The sequence below is a fragment of the Coturnix japonica genome, chromosome 18 (genome assembly GCF_001577835.2).
Source record: "Coturnix japonica isolate 7356 chromosome 18, Coturnix japonica 2.1, whole genome shotgun sequence".
Taxonomy (NCBI): domain Eukaryota; kingdom Metazoa; phylum Chordata; class Aves; order Galliformes; family Phasianidae; genus Coturnix; species Coturnix japonica.
Window position 1 is genome coordinate 2,899,256 of NC_029533.1, and position 17,672 is coordinate 2,916,927.

A 17,672-nucleotide genomic window follows, 5' to 3' on the forward strand; every position below is an offset into this window, starting at 1 on the left:
CTGTGTATTTAAATCATACTCGCTGCTGCCCCTGCACATTGTCTTAGTGCTGCACAGTGGGTTACAAATGCCTTTTCTTCCCTGTCACTCAGCCAGGTGATGGGTTAAAGATTTGTGGGTGTATTCGAGTTTCCTGGTTCCTGTATAAAGTACAGCCACGAGCTGCCCGCACTGTAAACCTGGGCTTGGCACAGATTGGTTCTAAACATGATTTGATAGAAACGCCAGATAAGGGGAACTCGTTGGGAAATGGAAACTGTGCTGCACAGCAGGAATACAAAGCACTGCTCTGCATTTAGCCCTTTTAAAACAGAGATGTGCACTCAGATGATGCATCAGGAAGAAGAGCACACAGCTCCATGTAGATCTTCAGCAGCACAGCCCCGGAGCCTGGAAACTGTTGTTTGTTGTTGTCAATATCTTCCCCACTTCCAGCTGGACTTTGTGTCCATCGAGTAGTGACTGGATTATGAAGGATATGTAACTGCTGGATGCAGAAGTGCAGCAGTAGAAGGGACTGTGTGTCCTGCTGTGGGGATGGGACGTGCTGCTGCCCATGGGTGGACGCTGCCGTGTGCTTTGCAGTCTTTTGGGAGAGAAATTGAGATTCTCCTGCCAGCACGTTGGATTCGAGGTGATGCATCGATGTGGATTTGTTGTCCCGAGGTTCGAATACGTTGCCCACAGCAGCAGCTCCGTCGGGGCGGTGGGACTTACATCCTGATTGATGTGCGAACGATCCAATGTGTTGCTCGAAGCTCTGTAGCAACGGAGCCGCCGCTCCCCGCTGGAAACACGAGGAGGGGGCGTTGGAGCCGTGAAGCCCCGCAATGGGAGCCGGGCTGGGCGGGTCAGCTCTGCAGAGCGGCCCAATGGCGGCTGGGGGCGGGGACGGCGTGTGACAGAGCGCCGCGGGCTGAGGGTCGGAGCGGGGCGGTGGGGCAGGTGGATCGAGCGGAGCGGGACGGGACCGGTGTTCTATTGAGCCGCCCCGAGCCGCCACAGGAGCCCGGCGCCGTCTGTTGGGAACGACCAGCTCCGTTGTGTCGCGACATGACGCGCGCTGTCGCCGTGCCCCGCCGCTGACACTGACACGGGCTGCGGACACGGAGCTCCGCCGGGACGGGACGGGACGGCCGCGCTCCGCTCGTTGCCGGGCAATGCCGCTGTGCGCCCGCAGCGCTGCCCGCAGTCAGCACCGAGCACACACCGCCACGGGCAACGGGATGGGCCGCGGGAGCTGAGCCGGAGGATGAGCCAGGCGGGCAGCCCGGGGAGAGCGTACGACTACCTGCTGAAGTTCCTGCTGGTGGGAGACAGCGACGTGGGCAAGGGCGAGATCCTGGCCAGCCTGCAGGACGGAGCCGCAGAGTCGCCCTACGGCTACAACATGGGTAAGGGCCGGGCGGTACCGGGACATTGCGCTGTGCGGGCTGCTCCCATGGCAGGGAAACGGCGTCGTACACAGAGCGCGTTGTCAGGGTGCTGAGATTGATCATCCGTAAGGGAAACGATGGGAAAAATCTTTTTCAAGTAAAGAATATCCGTGGAACAGCAGATGTTTGCTTTGAAGCAGCTCTCACTGGAAGAACAGATTACTTTTTCCTCCCTGTTGATCACTCTGACGTTATCAGAAGAGTGGCCCTTTAAGACCAAGGTTCACATTTGTAGTGTGTTCTTTCACTTAAGCTTTTTAAAGGGCAAGGCAGAAGAGCCTCATCCGTGCCAGATATGTTCTGTCTGCATAGCAGAGTTCTAAGCATTGCCAGCTGATTTAAAACCGAGTCAGTGGCTTTGGGAGGAGGGAGAGATTTTTATTTTCCTCCTTTCTCCCTATTCTCTTCATTTCCCCAGCCCTGTTTTCCTAGAACACAATTCTAGTTTCCCCTTTTCCTTCCTACTGCAAACCTATTGCGTGAGTTATTGAAGAACAAGTGGGCTCGTAAAATTACCCGTTGCCTCAAATTACAGCTACTATAAGTCTCTGACTAGTTAATTCATTTGGAAGGCTTTGCATTTGTTATTATACTGAGTTCATTGCTCTCAATCAAAGCAAAGAAGTGGGTGGAGGTGGAGGGTTCTTTGTGTGGTTGCTTATGAGTCAGACTGCGCCTTGAAGGTATCTGTGTGCATTTGGAGATGTTTACTTAATAGCTTCTGCTACGTTACTCCTTGGGATGATGCCGTATCCTCAGTCTGGGTCCTTCGGGTGCTTGGAGAAAAAGGGGAAAGGGCTTCAGGGGAGCAAGCTGAGTCTGGCCCTGTCCTGTATGTGCAGTCTGAGTGTATAAATTCATGTGCAGAAGCAGCAATGTAGGCTCCAATGTGTCTTGACATAACAACGTCTGACCAGCTCCCAAGCTCGTGGGTCAGAGATTCTTCATCCCTAATAAAATCTCCAGAATGTTTCCACACGAGGCTGTATGTTCTGTGCTGTGCTTTGTGGATTGTGGTCTCTTCACCGGTCTGAACTATACACAGTTAGATAGATACAGTTATTCATGACTCACCAGACCTCTTATGCACAGGTTGTTCTTCTATGGAGAGAGAAAGGAGTTGTAGCTACAAGCTGATGTGCACACGTGAAGAGAGGGGTATGAGACACAAGTGAGGGCAGATGTGATGGAAGATGTGGTCTTGGGTTATAAAGGAATATGATTTGATCTTACATTTTGTGTGACTGGTGGAATAATTAAGATTTTGTTCACACAACCACAGCATCCCATTGCATCAACACCTTAATGAAAGATGTTGACTTGAACTGTGAAAATCTGTAGGAAATGTGTTCTTACTCTTCATCCATCTCTATTCTTCAAGGTACAATGTTGCCTATTGTACCAAACTTGGGGTACTTTTGAACACTTGCATGTGTGCTTACCAGTTGTTATCCCTTGATATCCCTTCAGTCCTTCCTACATCACTTGAGTACAGCAACATAGGATGCAGCTGTGGGGGACCTGTGCAGGCTGTGAGAATAGAGATGCTGTGAGAGGGAGCAAGCTAAACATCCTGTTGGTCTTATGACTCACTTTCTAATTTGACTTAAAAGCTTGATAAACAGGAGGAGAATTGAAGTGAGCCCTGCAGGACACGAAGAGAGGTAGGAGGAAGACCTGGTGAGGATGGGCTGATCAGCAAAGAAGGTTGTTGTCTTCAGCAGCATCAAATTAATTAAGCAGACAAGGAGAGTGAAGATAAATTAAACACAGAATTGACCAGAACAGCATGTGCTGTCATTTGGGTTTTTTTGGTGTGGAGGTTTGTTTGGGTTTTTTGTTTAGCTCTTGAATGCCTGAAGGCTTTGTGTGCAGCTCTGAGCTCTGTAATTGTGCCATCTCATCTGTATGGGCTCAAACTTCAATTGTATAAACCAGAAATAATTTTTTTTTGCAGACACTTTGACTAGTTATTCAAAAATAAACCTGCAGTGTCTCTCATTCCTGGGAAAATACAGCAGTCATATGTCTTCTATTTTTTGTCAGTACACAAAATTGATATCAAATCTGGAGGCAGGAAGGGAAGCCAGCATCGTGTGATCTGTCAAGTCTCTGCAAGCTGCTGCTGGTCCAGGAGCTGTGGTATGAAAGCATTTGGCATAATACAGCTAGTGAGACAAAATACAGCCTCTTCATCTCTGGATTTTTCTTAATGACCAGAGGGCTTAGAAAGAAGGAGAGAAGCTTTATTGACATTACGAAGTAGGGTCTGCTATGGAAGACAAGGTAGTGAGCATGATTCATAGAGATAATCTAGAGAGCAGTTATTCTGGAGATGGGCAGGTAGGCAGGAAGGTTAGTTGTCTGGGTAACCTGCTGTTAGAGGTTTCCCACGTCCTGATGAAAACTGAAATATTACAGGTTGGACACGATAAAAAATGCACAGAAATGATCTGAGGGAGCTGCAGCTGCTGAGTGTTGTTAATTTATCATCGGGGTATATTCAGAGGAAATAGAACGTGATACCTTAGATGTCACTGGGGAGAAGAATATTTTCATGCCTTGCACCAACAGGTTTTTATTCAGCTGGTTCTGGTTTTGCTTTCATATTAAAATAGTGAAAATTGTGCTTGCGTTGTGATTGCTTGACATGGGGGCTGATAGGAGGGATTGCTTATACTTAATGCACGCTTAGTCCTTTTCTTGCAGGAACCCCACATTTACACTGGCAAATTCTTTCATCCTTTCTCATTCAGTGACCTTTTTATGCTGCAGCACAGGGAGAGCAATAACTGAGCACTTTGCTGCTATGGGGTAACTTTCTGAAAGGCAAGAATTCCTCCACCCCATCCTTTAAGTTGTGTTAAAATTCGTTTGTGTGCCCATTGATCTGCGTTAAAAACATGTAGATCTGCATTTTTGTAGAAAGGAAAAGCAGGTGGATCTGATCTCATATACGAGCTAAGTGCCTAAAAGGCAACTGGTTTCTTACATTGTCATTGTAGTCTGCCATGGCACTGGAGGGAAAAACACTTGTTTCAGGTACAGCATCTGACTTGGGATGGGCCTGTGAATTTTGCTTTATTACACACTTTAGTCTACTCAACCAGCTTCCTTCAGCCCAATGAAGTGGAAACATTTCTTTGGCTTGATGTTACTCAGCAACTTAGGGATCAGGAGCTTGCACCCATCTCATGGCCAAGGGTTACAGTTTGATGAAGGTGAGGATGGAGGTTGTCTCACTGTGAGGTCTGCAAACCCACATCAGTGGGCAAAAGCTGCTTTTCTCCCCAGCTCCCTGCTCACCTTACCAGTATTGGTGGGTTTTTGTGAGTGGAGGAGCAATCGATGCCGTGTACATATATATTGTACATATATATCCATGCTCAAGTCCAGTGTCTAACTTCTTTTTATCAATAACTTCCCTTTATATGTTTCTTAATAAAGCTTATTCAATGGAAAAAAAGGAAGACCAAATAAAACAACTTTTGGGCAAGCGTGTTGTACAGTTTCAGATGGAGGGAGCCTTTAAATCTTGAAAATCAGGCAGATATTTCTCAAATTCCTGCCTAAAACTGACCTGCACAGACATGTCTGAATTTGATATCTGCTATTGCTCCTTCCGTTTGTTGTGGCAAAAAACAATTGCAGCAGTAGCTCATTTTCTCCATTGCCTTTCTCATTCTAACTCACTGTGCTCCCTGGCTGCATTTCCCTTGGGCTACTGGTGTCCTTTTCTCTTTTTTTTCCCTCCCTTTAATTTTTCAGAGATGTGCAGGAGTGGGAAAGAGACTGTAAATAACCCGAATCACCACGAGGATCCCAGACAGGTGTGCAACATGAAAGGAGGAGTCCAGGCTGGTTTGGAAGGTGGTCAGACTTGAGGCTCATTGCAGTCTTTCAAGTTGCTTTGTCCTGACCAAAATGGTGTTTGCCTGTGCCAGGAAGATGTTTAATCCAAAATGTTGATTAAAATGCATTTACATATTGCTGTAAACTTGTTCTGGGAATGTAATGAGGATGGAAAATGAGATGAAGAATAGAAATTGGCTAATTTTAATAGTTTTATTTCTATCCAGTATTATTTAATTCCTCTGGATTTTGTTTAACGTGAGACTGAAAATACAGAAAACTGGTTCCATTTTATCCAGTCCTTGACACGGATTGGAGTCTGTCATGCTGGTTTTACTTAGGGAACATCTCAAACAAGGTTCTGATACACCAGGTGGACTTGTTTTGAGCTTGCTGTGCTTGTTCCATCCACTTCTCAATCTGTTGATACAGTGGAACGTGTCCATACAAATAATTATTCCTTTTTGTTATGGCTTCCTATGCTGTAATAAGTTATGAGCTGATTAATTAGGCAGACACTCACAACGTGGAGCTCCTCAGCGAGGTGAAGCTGTTGCAGCTAAAGCACTGATTGACTGATCATTGATACAGCTTGTGTGGAATATCCAGTCTTCGAGAAAGGTGAAATAAAACCTTCTGTGTCAGCGTTGTAACTTAGTACTTACTCAGGGCAAAGTCCACACAAACACTGGTGTTGGTGTTAGCAACAGCTGGTTGTGCATCTACGCTGTCACTCAAATCTAAGGAGAAATTGAAAGCTAATTAGTAGGAAGCTCTAATCTCATGTCTGCCCAGGAGTGGAGGAGGCTTAAAGATCCACAGACACTGCTCCCATATTTATAGTAGCCGAAGGCTTTAATATAGCGCAGGCCTGCTATGGTATAACTGCATTTTTGTTTGGTCTGTTAGTCAGACTGTTATTCTGGGTTCATGTATCGGAAGAAGGAATACATGAGTCCTTATCTGGGTCTTGCTGGTAACCCTCTGCAGGAGGTGTGGCCTTTATAGCCCTGAGGACTGTAAGTCACCAAGGAATTTGCTCTTGCAGTGTTCGCTTTGGCTGAGCCAAATCTCAGAGCTGTGCTTAAGGTAAGGGGAGAATCCTCATAGTAAACAAAAATAACTGCTTTTGAAGCGGGGAAGAAGAGGGACCTGGCAGGGAAAACACCCTTACACATGTACAGAAACTTCTCTGTCAAGTTGGTAATGTGGCGGTTCTGTAGGCAAATAAATATTGAAGATTGAGCATTTTGGAGCTGTGTTTGTTGCCAGAAGCAGGGAAATGGGAAAGCTCTGTATTGTCCATGAGATACAGCCTCGTGCTGAGCTGAAAGCTGATAGAACTGCTTTGCTGTTTGTGGTGTGGGGTTTGCTGGTGTGCAGGTACTGCGTGCAGACAGCAAGGGCTGCCAGGAGAACAGAGGGCAGTGCAAGAGGTGGGGAGCAGATGGGAGAGCACAGGGCTGATGGCCCAGAGTTATGTTGGGCATTGACATCGTTTCTGGAACACTGGATTTCAATGTAGAAACTGGTAGTTTTCTGTATGGGGGTGGAGAAGCTGATGAGAATTTCTAGAGGGGAGACTTCCATCTGTTTTGTCAGTCAGCTTGTTTTTAAGAACATCAGGTGTGATCTCTTGAGTTCATGAAGAATCAAACCATCCAGAGTTTCTCCAGTGTGTTATTTTTGGATCCCAGCTTCACATTCACATAACATGAGCTCCTGGCAATACCTTTCTTAATAGCGTCTTTAAGTGTACTTGAGTGCACAGAACTGCTTTCATTCTTGACTCGGGAGATGATCTATCTAATGAAAACTCCCCGTGATTCTAAATACGTAGCCAGTATAAACCCGTGTTTATGTGCAAATGTAATAGAGGGGACTGAATGTGTGGCTACATTTAGAAGGAATTGCAGTCCAGGAGTGAGGCATTTGTGGCTCATCTCCTGCACGTTCGAATGCAGGCTGATGGCTCGTGTCTACTGCCTGTAATTTGTGTAGTGTACAGTGTGTTGCAGGCTGATGGCTCAGATTTTACCTCTCTGCTCTTCACCCCAGTTTCATACTGTGCTCGTTCAGCACGACTTGGCAGTCTGTTCCTCATTTGGAGGCTCCTGCCATTGCTCTCGTGTCTCCTCTGGCCTGTGACTTCATGCAGGGAGCCCTGCCCTGGCCTTAGTAATGTATGTTCTGCTGTGATCCCACATCAGCAAACTGAAATAGCCAGGAATGCTTGTGTATTCCAAATGAATATATTGAAGAAACAGTCATAAGCCTATTTGAGGATTTTCTGCTTAATTTGCTTGTTGTTATAGAAAGTGGGCTGTCATTGATGCTTGTATGAAACAGAAAAGATATTAATTAAAAAAGATTTTAACATAAAAAGCAGGAGGGGGCTGTTATTCCATAGACTTCAAAACAAAGTAATTTAAACATGTTAGAGACAAAATGTGTTAATGCAGCTCTTGTGCCCTCATGCTTTGTTTGCAAGCTGACTTTAATGCACTGCCTCAATGTGGGATATTTAAGTGCATGAAACATGAAGCTGCCAGCTGGAAAACTCAGACCCAGCAGGTCTGGCTGCCTTCCTAATACTTCTTCACGAGCAGGATGAGGAGGAGAGGCTCCTGCAGATGATGAGTTCAGTGGAATGACTGAGTCAATATAAGCAGTCTCATGGCGCAGAATCTCTACGTGGATATCTAACTGGGTGTCTGTATTTCCATTCTAATTGCTTCAGCAAGGACCTGCTATCCCTGGATGTGCTGCAGGATCCCAGTCAGTCCGTGACCGTCCTCCTGATCCTTCTCTGTGTGTTTATTTCTGTAAATGTGCCAAGTGCAGTTTGCACAACTTTGACTTCTCAAACCAGTGCAGAATTTGTAGATTGTGGTTTAACTGGAGCACATACTTCATAAAATAGAAATGTGACAGATGGGATTTTAAACAAGTTCATAACCTCTAAACTTTTATTTTGCTTTTCAGTTCATTCTGAAGGGAACTGTATCATTTGCCTGATCTTAGTCTTGGAGCAGGAGGATTGCAGAGTCCAAGAATACACACAGTATTTTTCCTTATAAATATTAGTTCTCGTCTCCAAACAGGAGTTTAATGCAGTGGTGGTTGAGAACTCTGGTTTTATAGGCAGTCTCACTTCTCAGTCTGCACCATACTTATCTTCAACATCTGCAGGGCAGCTAATTCAATGCAGGAGACTATGTGAGAAGTGCCTGCATAGTTTTGGGGTGAAGAAAAGTCTGCAGTTGTAACGACTGAAATGAAGTTTGGCAGCAGACTGATGAGCTCCCTCAAAGTGGGAAAGAGGCCTTTGTGGGGGCGGAGGGGCAGCCTTCTAGTACCTCGGGGCCAGTCATCAAGGAGACAGAGACATTCTCCATAAGGAGTTTATAGGTGTAGGATGAAATGAGAGGTTCAGAATGGATAAGAAGAAAATCAGTTTCTTTAATGGAGGAGCAGGGTCAGGCTGTGGAACAGGTTGCACAGATGGATCCCCAGACCTCACAGCTGATCCTGGTTTGGACGGGAGATGGATTTAACTGACCTGATGTTGGGCCAAACTGACATTTCTTTTTGTCCTTTTCACCCAAAAGCAGTTTATTCTAATTTAATGTAAAAGTGGAGCCAACTAAATGATGCATAGAACAAGATCTTAGTTGCATACAGTCTTTCCTTTAAATCTTAATACAAAATGTTAGCAAAAAAAATCTCTGAAGTTTTTCTCCTGGAAAAAAAGAGAATATCAGAATATTGGCAGCTCTTCTGCTGTAATAACTGGGGAGGAGGAGAGGAAAGAATTGGAAACGTAATCCAAACCAAACTTAATTTCCTTCATTTTTATGATGGAAGATACATTGTGACTTGGTGATTCTTCAAGTTATTGTTAACATTATCTGGAGAGCCCACTTTGCTGCAGGATGTGTTTTGCTTGGAGTTTCAAATCCAAGCAGTAGGATGGGTCTACTGTTGGTTTGGTTTGGCAGTACAGTTTGAAAGCTCTTTCTCTTCAAGTATCTGTGTTTTTGCTCTTTTATATATTTAAAGCAAAATTATGGAGCTTAGATTTACTCCACTTATTCTTTGTGAATTCCAACTTTGATCTACATCATAATGACAGAATTCATAATACACAGGAGTATCCTTCTGAAATAGAATTCCAGTTTTGTAATGGTTGTGACGTGTGAATGTGCTTAACTAATAACGGTGGTTTAATTTTTCAGAAGCCTTTATTTGCAACTTGATTTAAAGCCTGGGGAGGTTTTGGGGAGGTTTCTAACCCTTGTCTGAGCTCTTAGACCTATAGCTGAGAGTAATGACTGCTGGATGGTCTCGTGATTCTTGTTGTGCCAAGTATTTTTGAGCTGGTTTACTGCTAATGAAGTGTCGAGATATAAAAGATCATTGTTCTCTTCTGGAAAATGTCGTAAAATGTGAAGTACTGCATCTGCTTTTAATATTTTTATGGTAGTTTGAAGCTATTCTTCCTTCCAGATACTGGCCGTATTTCAAGCCCAAGCATTCTAGATAGAGGAGCAACTCGTGCATGGCTGCTTCTCGTTTCTTTCTCAGTCTATAAAATCTATAAAAGATATGCACATTCCCTTCTGCTTTTTTCCTTATGTACCAGGATGAGCTGTCCTTTGCTCTGAAGCTGTATCACTATATCAGGAGATATCCATAAGCACAAGGAGCATTGAACAATCAGTTTTTCCATAAAACCCATTTGATTCTTTCATGATTAGCCTGATGAAGCTTCTCTTCTTTCTACTTTCCGTGGATGTACAGAATGCCATGTCGTATCTTGAGACACATTTATATGTCAAAAAGGTGAAACAGACATTTATGGTTTGTTCACTACCTGGTTCTGTGCCCTTTGTCTGGACTTCTTGCTCTGTATCTCTGCTCAGCTTCTTTGTTCAGCCTCCTTCTCAGTGTCTCATCCCCACCTTAGTTCTGCCTTCTTTGTCAAATCTCTCTTTCCACATAACCCAGCTTTCTGTCAGGTCCTAATTTCTTTGTCCAACTGGTAACAATCATTCCCAGTCCCAGATAGGAACTCCTATCTTTACACACAAGTTTTCTAACCAGAAATGTGTTGTTGCACTTGCAGGTTGTATCCTGGTGCCAGTCAGTCTGTAAGGCACAGAGTTCTGTGACTGCCCATCATTGTGGTCTTGTTTCAATCTATTCTTTCACATCTGTGTGGAGGAAAACTCATCTCATGTGAGATTCCTGGAACTGATATATTAGTCTCTTCCGATCTTCTTTCAAACTTGTTAATAAAATAGAGTGACTTTAAAAGGAAAAAAAAAAAACAAAAACAAAAATACAACCAATTTTTTCCCCCTGTGTGATGCTAATAATAACATTCCCTTTTCCTGTAGTGCTATTATTTATAAATAATCCCATGTTTGTGTATACATGTATGTATGTGTGTATATATATATATATATATAATCATTTCTTCTCAGGAAGTTAGCTGCAACTTGCAGCAAGCTATTGAGGTAGCCAGCTTACCTTATGGCTCTGATGTCCTTTCCTTTTGGAAGAGCAAAGAGGGGAAATGATGAACTGAAGCTTGTAGTTGCTGCCTCTTCCTGACCAGGGGGAAGTGGGGACACATCTTTCTCCCTGGGGGGTAAATTTAACAGAGAGGAGAATGAAATACTGTTTTAGAAGCTTAATGGTCTTTCCTCTTAGCATGAATAGAAATAGACTATTCTCAAGTTTTGGCTCTTTGTTTAGCCACCCCAGCAGAAATACTGCGAGCTAAAGCAGCTTTTAAGTTGTTTGCAAGTTTTTTGGGGTAGGATGCAAATACAGCAGGTGAAGTACTGGCTTTATTTGCTTACAAACATTGATGACAAGAGAGTGCACAGTAACATACAGCACTCGAACTTTGAGTTGGTGTATTCACTGCTGCAAAGCTATGGGGCTGGTTGGCAGTCACACTGTAAATCACTGAATCAGTAACAGAAAACATTTGTGGTGCAGTAATCTTGCCTTTGCTGGAAGACAAAATGAGCAACTGAAATAATTAAAGGATTCTTCCCAAAGAGACACATCACAGGAATGGCACTGCGTGCTTCAAGAGAAATACACGTTTTACAGGGAACATTAAACTGATCAGCATTGACAAGAATGAAGTGCTGTCAGTGAAGCATCAGTGATGGTGTGGAATGGCTACAAAGCGTCACTATGGAGAGGATGCCTTTCTGTTTAATGCTGTTGTTACCAAACAGCTGAATGATTTTGGGGAGAATTCTACTCCATTCCTGAATGTAGTGATGCTAAGTTCAGTTTAATAGCTGTTTGCTTTGTGTTTGAGAAGTATACATTAAAAAAGCAATAAAATAATAATTAAACAAAAACCAACAAACCTCTCCAGCAAGGGATGCAGCCTGTGAGGTTCTTTAATTTCAGTTTGTGGCTCCAGGTGTATATCATATTGATTTACTAAAAAAGCCAATATATATGAAAGTGTAAAGCATTGAGAGGCGTTTCTGGTTCATTTCAGCCAGCTGAACTCTCTGATCTGGCAGCCTGTTTGTTTCCTTTCCTCTGCAGCGATACTTCTCGCCTGTGTATCCCAACAAAGCTATTCTGTATTTCTAAATGAGTGAATAATGTTCTGGAAGGACATTTGATTTCTGCAACAGCACAGCCCACATCTGTTGGTCTCATTGTTGTAGCTGCACGCTGTTCCTGATGATTCATGGCAAAAGGCCTTTTGTTTTGATTCTTTATCAGTGGCAAATGCAGAAATATTCAGGTTAAATTATACTTATTATCAGCTGGCTCTATCTGCATTACAGCTGAAGAATACAAAAGTTTCTGAGCCTGTTTCTTCTTCTGAGAAGCCCTTGGATGCTTTCATAAACAGCAGCTCGTAGTGGTGTATCTTTGGGGTGCCTTATGCATGTCATCTTAAGGAAACATATGTAATATTTAACTTGATGTGCAGCTGAACAAGCACAGCTTGCAGTGGTGGATGCTCCGTGGTGCCTGGTTTACTCAGCTGTGTATCCTATAGCGATGCAGCTCTGACTTCCTATGTCTGGTATATCTTTAACAAGAAGGATGGATGTCCGTGTGCTGCGTGGGATGTCAGTGTTTGCTGATCGTGGTCTGCGTCTCCATGAACTTTCAGATAAGCGGATGGAAGTATTTCACCCTGCAGGAAATAGCAGCGGTAGCACAGGATGCAGGAACGAGCTGTGCAGGGTTTGTGCTGTGTTTTATGTTCTTCAGGATTTCTGAAATGACAAAACTTGTTCTTTCAGTCTTCATCTATTCCGTGGCCGTGACAAAATGAGAGCTGCGTTGGCCGGGAATCGAACCCGGGTCAACTGCTTGGAAGGCAGCTATGCTCACCACTATACCACCAACGCTGTGCTTGCTGGAATGGATCTGCCTTCATTGCTGTGCTGTGCAAAACCTCGTTCTGCCTCCTATTGAAAATAAATAGAACTAAATGAATAAACTCTTTGGCCAGCTCCTGTGAAGTCTGTAGCTATCGTCTGTGTGTTACACACTGTCAAGCTGATGTAAGATCTGTGTGTCTGTGTTCCCCCCAGGTATAGATTACAAGACTACAACGATCCTCCTGGATGGTCGACGAATCAAGCTGCAGCTCTGGTATGTCTCCCACCATTCCTCAGAGTTTATATTTATGCCTCAGAAAAATGCAGCCAAATGAGGGAGAATCCTCCAGCTATCCGGCACTTTGGGCTTCCTCTGTGTTTATTTCAGTTTTTCATCTAGTTCATATAAAATGGTAGGACCTGCCATTTCTCTAAAGGGAAGATGAGTCACCAATGCAGGAGCAAGGCACAATAGATTAAAAGTATCTTTAAGATATTCAAAGTACCTTCAAAAATGGTAAGATACACTTGTAATGAGAACTGTGAAAATACCTTAAAAAGCATCCAGTGATGGTACAGCAACATCCCTGTGCTCAGTTTGTTAGTAGTAATGGTTGACTGAATAACAAACAAGAAGTGTTATTGCTCGCTGTCAATTAACTGTGGATAACTTCATTGATATGTGCAGCCTTATCCTAACAAAAAACATGTCAACAACAACAGAAATATTTGATGATGCCTATTTTCCCTGTAAGATCAGATATTTGGTCTGTTGGGGAGTTCCCGTGGTAATATTTTTGCAGGAGACCATCTTCTGGCTCCTTAAGAAAAATTACCGTTGTGTGACTAATGGAATAAGGGGTGATACTGATCATTACAAGTCCAGCTGGACTCTTAATGTAGGTGACCACCTTCTTTTACAAACATACGTAACTTGTTTTGTTTAGGGATACATCAGGGCAAGGGAGATTCTGCACCATATTTCGGTCATATTCCAGAGGTGCTCAGGTAAGTTGTGCATGGCTGAGTGATGAGTAATGGTTATGGTGTGAACAAGAGATAGCAGATTGTTGTGATGGCTTTTGAAGCTCACTTGTAGGTTGCATGTGGTTGTACTGATAGTCTAAAAGATAACATGAAACGGGAAATATAAAGAGGATTTTCGTGGGTGGACAGAAATTAATGAGATGGAAGTTGAAGCAGAGCATGTTATAATAATAAATATCATCAGGCCTTCTTGTTGGCAACAACTTAAGCCTGTTAGCTTCCTTTAACCCTGTGATTACATATGCTAATGGTGCCTTTTAATGCTGTGTGCCAGGTGAGGTGAACAGCTAACACAAGACTCAAGAGCAATAGGAAAATACAAACATAATGCAAAATGTAATGAAGTGTAACGACTTGTAATGAAATCTCTTAAAAAGAAAACAAACCAAAAACCACACAGTATGGTGATTTTAGGGTTTCACATTTCAAAGCACTGCTTTAATTCGCAACATGTTGAGTTGCATGGTTTATGTTCCAGAATTATATAGTGAATTGAATCTTCAACCTGCTGCATGTGACCACTAATAGTTATTTACTATGACTTGTGCTGTATGATCAATTAAATTTTCCACTGTAAAAAGAAATATTTACCAGTACATAACCCCCCAAAAAAAGTCTTGTTTTCTGTTCCTTACCATATCAGAGGTCTACGCAGAGAGGTGGGGCTCGGTGTCAATAGAATCTTCAGGTTCTGCTTCATTAAGATCTTTCTCAGCATGATAGGATTATTTCAGAATCAGAGAACTCGCAGATGGTATTTTCTGTCTTGTGTCTTTGTTAAACTTATTTTATATTATATTTAAAAACAGGGAGTAATACTGGTGTACGACATTACCAACCGTTGGTCATTTGATGGAATCGATCGATGGATAAAAGAAATAGACGAGGTAAGGTACAACCCAGGACTGTCACAAGTCTCCTGCAGATGACTAAGACTGACAGCTTATGATATTTTCTGTTGTTTTTACTGGCGTTTGCAGGCAGTGCTTACTACAGTGTCATCCAAGACGCCAAGCTCACCATTCTGTTTCTGTGTTTACAGTTCTGGAAGTTAGAAACATAGCAGCTTGAAGTGTCTGATTTCTTTCAAGGTGTTGGCAGGAAGCATATGGAGGGCAGAGATTTCATATTGTAGTCCCACTCACTATAGATTTGCCACATCATCTCTGCAAGTGAGAAAGGGATATTTTTAAATCATAGAATCGTAGAATAACTTAAGCTGAAAGAGACCTCTAGTGACCATCTTGTCCAACCTGCCACTCAGTCTGAACTCTTGGAAAATCTTCTGTTTTAGCTGATGGAAGGGAGAAATTAGAGCCTTTTTTTTTTTCTTTTTTATTGCTTTTCTTTTCTTTTCTCAGCACGCTCCTGGTGTACCAAAAATCCTGGTTGGAAACCGCCTTCATTTAGCCTTCAAGCGCCAAGTCTCTACTGAACAAGCACAAACCTACGCCGAGCGGCTGGGCATGACTTTTTTTGAAGTCAGTCCTCTTTGTAATTTCAATATTACGGAGTCCTTCACTGAGCTAGCAAGAATAGTATTGATGAGGCATGGAATGGACAGGCTCTGGAGGCCAAACAAGGGTAAGCAAAACACGCTGAAAATATTTAAAGCTAGTCCTGACAAAGGTTTGTGGTTCCTTAATAAAAAATAATTTTAAGACAGAGAATTGATTTGTTGGCTGACATAAAAAGAGCCAGGAATCTGATACAGCTTGTTTTCTAGACAGGAAATATGCACCTGCAGGCATAACCTGTTCCTGCTTTGGCTTTCCTAGAACTAAGTATTGTGGCATAAGTAGGAAATGGAAGCAGCAGACATTTTGGATAATACAGGTGTGGGAAAGCATGAGGGGAGAGAAATGAGAATTCATCCTACAAGTAAAGCATGCATGCAGAGTGATGGTTATTCAACTGGTGTTTGGCTGACAAAAGCAGACTATTATAATGGAAGTTTTATATCTGTTTTTTAAGTACTGAGCCTGCAAGACCTTTGTTGCCGTGCCATAGTCTCCTGTACCCCGGTGCATCTTGTTGACAAGCTCCCTCTCCCAGTTGCCTTAAGAAGCCATCTCAAATCTTTCTCCATGGCCAACGGTCTTAATGCCAGGATGATGCACGGACGCTCGTATTCGCTCACATCCCCAAAAAACTGTACAAGAAACAGCTGTAAAATTTCTTAAGCTCTGTGAGAAAAGGAACCTGGTTGGAAGCCCCTCATGTGAAGCACTGAATGTGAGGACTCCTTTTAATAGAGCATATTCTGTGTAGGTATCACACTACATAGACAACAATAAGAAAGACAAGTCCTGTTTTGGAGCTTGCTCACTACAGTAATGCTGCTTTGGGAAGAGTGACTTGTTCAGTGCAGCTGAAAGGCTGTGACGTTTTGCTGTTGGACTTGCATACTTCATTTCAGTTTCTGACATGCATGATGCCATTGTTTTCACTACTTGATGTATTTTCCTATGGGGAATAATTATCAGTATATTGAGTTCTTAATTCCATTAAATCTGGAATGTGGCTTACTGTGTGATTGGTGAAACAAAAATCCTGGCTTTTTGCAAACTATTAAAAGTGTGAGTCATTGGTTTACGTATTCGGGCAGTTTTTCAATGCAATGTATTGTATACATTGGGAATCCTACACATGGTGCAACCAATTCCAGTCATGCTGCCGTTCTGTATTTGGGATATTTGCTAAAGCTTCTTTGATGACTTCAAAGCACTAACTTAACTAAGCTAAAAACGTGTATATAATTATGGTGCACATACGCAACAAGGTTTTGCCTCATTAGTATATGTAATAGATTTGATAAAGTTTTTTGGTATGTTATTTAATACTGTGGGGAATTAATTTGTGGTTTAAATACTTATTTTTCTGTAAAGAATATATATATATATATATTACATTTTGTACCACTCTACAGGAAAGTTGAGAAGGAAAATGCCAAAGATACTGTGGTTAAGGGAACATGACTTGAAAAGCTGCTTTATAAGAAAAAAAAAGCACTATTAAAAAAACTAAATAAATGCTTCTGGAAAATAAATCCTATTAAGTTGTCTCTTCCTTGAGAAGAACTTGAAGAACAGAATACCTGAACTGGACAGCAGGAACATGGAGCCATCCTAAATGATATAATGCTTTGAATACGTCTGTCTTCAATATTGTGAACTGATGTGCAGGATACATGTTAAGTGTTCCCTTCTTGTTGAAGAACACTGTGACTCGTTTAGAGCAGTAGGAATCCTTTGAGATGATGGTGTGATTTAACTCCAGTTTCTTCACAAACAGGAGATTCCTTTAGTCAGGCATCTTTAACGCTGCCCCTGGATCAGACTAGGCCTCCACAGCTTCTGTACGTGAGTAAGGAAAACTAAAACGAGTGAAATGCCAAAGCTGTGTCAGGATCTGGGCTGATAAACACAGCAATGCTTGACAAGTGTGACCAACATATTGTCTCATGTGCAACCAGCAAAACACAGTGCAGGGGAAGGAACTGCCTCATTGCAGCCTTTCAGTACCTGAAGGGAACTTACTGCCAGGAGGGGAGTAAACTCTTGGAAAGGGCTGACAATAGCAGGACACGGGGAAATGGTTTTAAGCTAAAACAGGGAAGATTTAGGTTGGATGTCAGGGGGAAGTTCTTCACTAGGAGAGTGGTTAGGTCCTGGAACAGGCTGCCCAGGGAGGTTGTGGATGCCCCGTCCTTGGAGGTGTTCAAGGCCAGGTTGGACGGGGCCCTGGGCAACCTGATCTAGTAAAGGTGTATGTTTGGTGGCCCTGCAAGGCAGGGGGTTGGAACTACATGATCCTTGAGGTCCCTTCCAACCCGGGTCATTCTGTGATGCTGTGAATTGCTCCCGGCTGCTCCCATTGCAGCTCGCTCCACGACAATCCGGCTCCACCTGCCGGGCTGAGCTGCACACAGCGCTGCACCATCCGACCCTGGATA

The 17,672-nt window shown here is 43.1% G+C and overlaps 1 protein-coding gene and 1 non-coding gene across 2 annotated transcripts; one reads left to right on the forward strand and one right to left on the reverse strand.

Moving 5' to 3' along the window:
- Nucleotides 1-1,185: 1,185 nt before the first annotated feature.
- RAB40B (RAB40B, member RAS oncogene family) lies at nt 1,186-16,766 on the forward strand. Its single transcript, XM_015880092.2, has 6 exons — nt 1,186-1,394; nt 12,884-12,944; nt 13,618-13,678; nt 14,527-14,604; nt 15,079-15,301; nt 15,692-16,766. The coding sequence occupies exons 1-6, from the start codon at nt 1,253-1,255 to the stop codon at nt 15,898-15,900; spliced, it is 774 nt and encodes a 257-aa protein (XP_015735578.1). The 5' UTR covers nt 1,186-1,252; the 3' UTR covers nt 15,901-16,766.
- Nucleotides 12,626-12,697, reverse strand: TRNAG-UCC. The gene has a single exon. It is a non-coding gene; the product is annotated as a tRNA-Gly (tRNA).
- Nucleotides 16,767-17,672: the final 906 nt, after the last annotated feature.

Bases quoted from the DNA above. Each gene is read 5' to 3' on its own strand.
- RAB40B (XM_015880092.2), top strand. From the start codon at position 1,253: ATGAGCCAGGCGGGCAGCCCGGGGAGAGCGTACGACTACCTGCTGAAG. The intron at 1,395-12,883 runs GTAAGGGCCGGG...TGTTCCCCCCAG, and splicing joins GCCCTACGGCTACAACATGG to GTATAGATTACAAGACTACA. The intron at 15,302-15,691 runs GTAAGCAAAACA...CTGTTTTTTAAG, and splicing joins GCTCTGGAGGCCAAACAAGG to TACTGAGCCTGCAAGACCTT.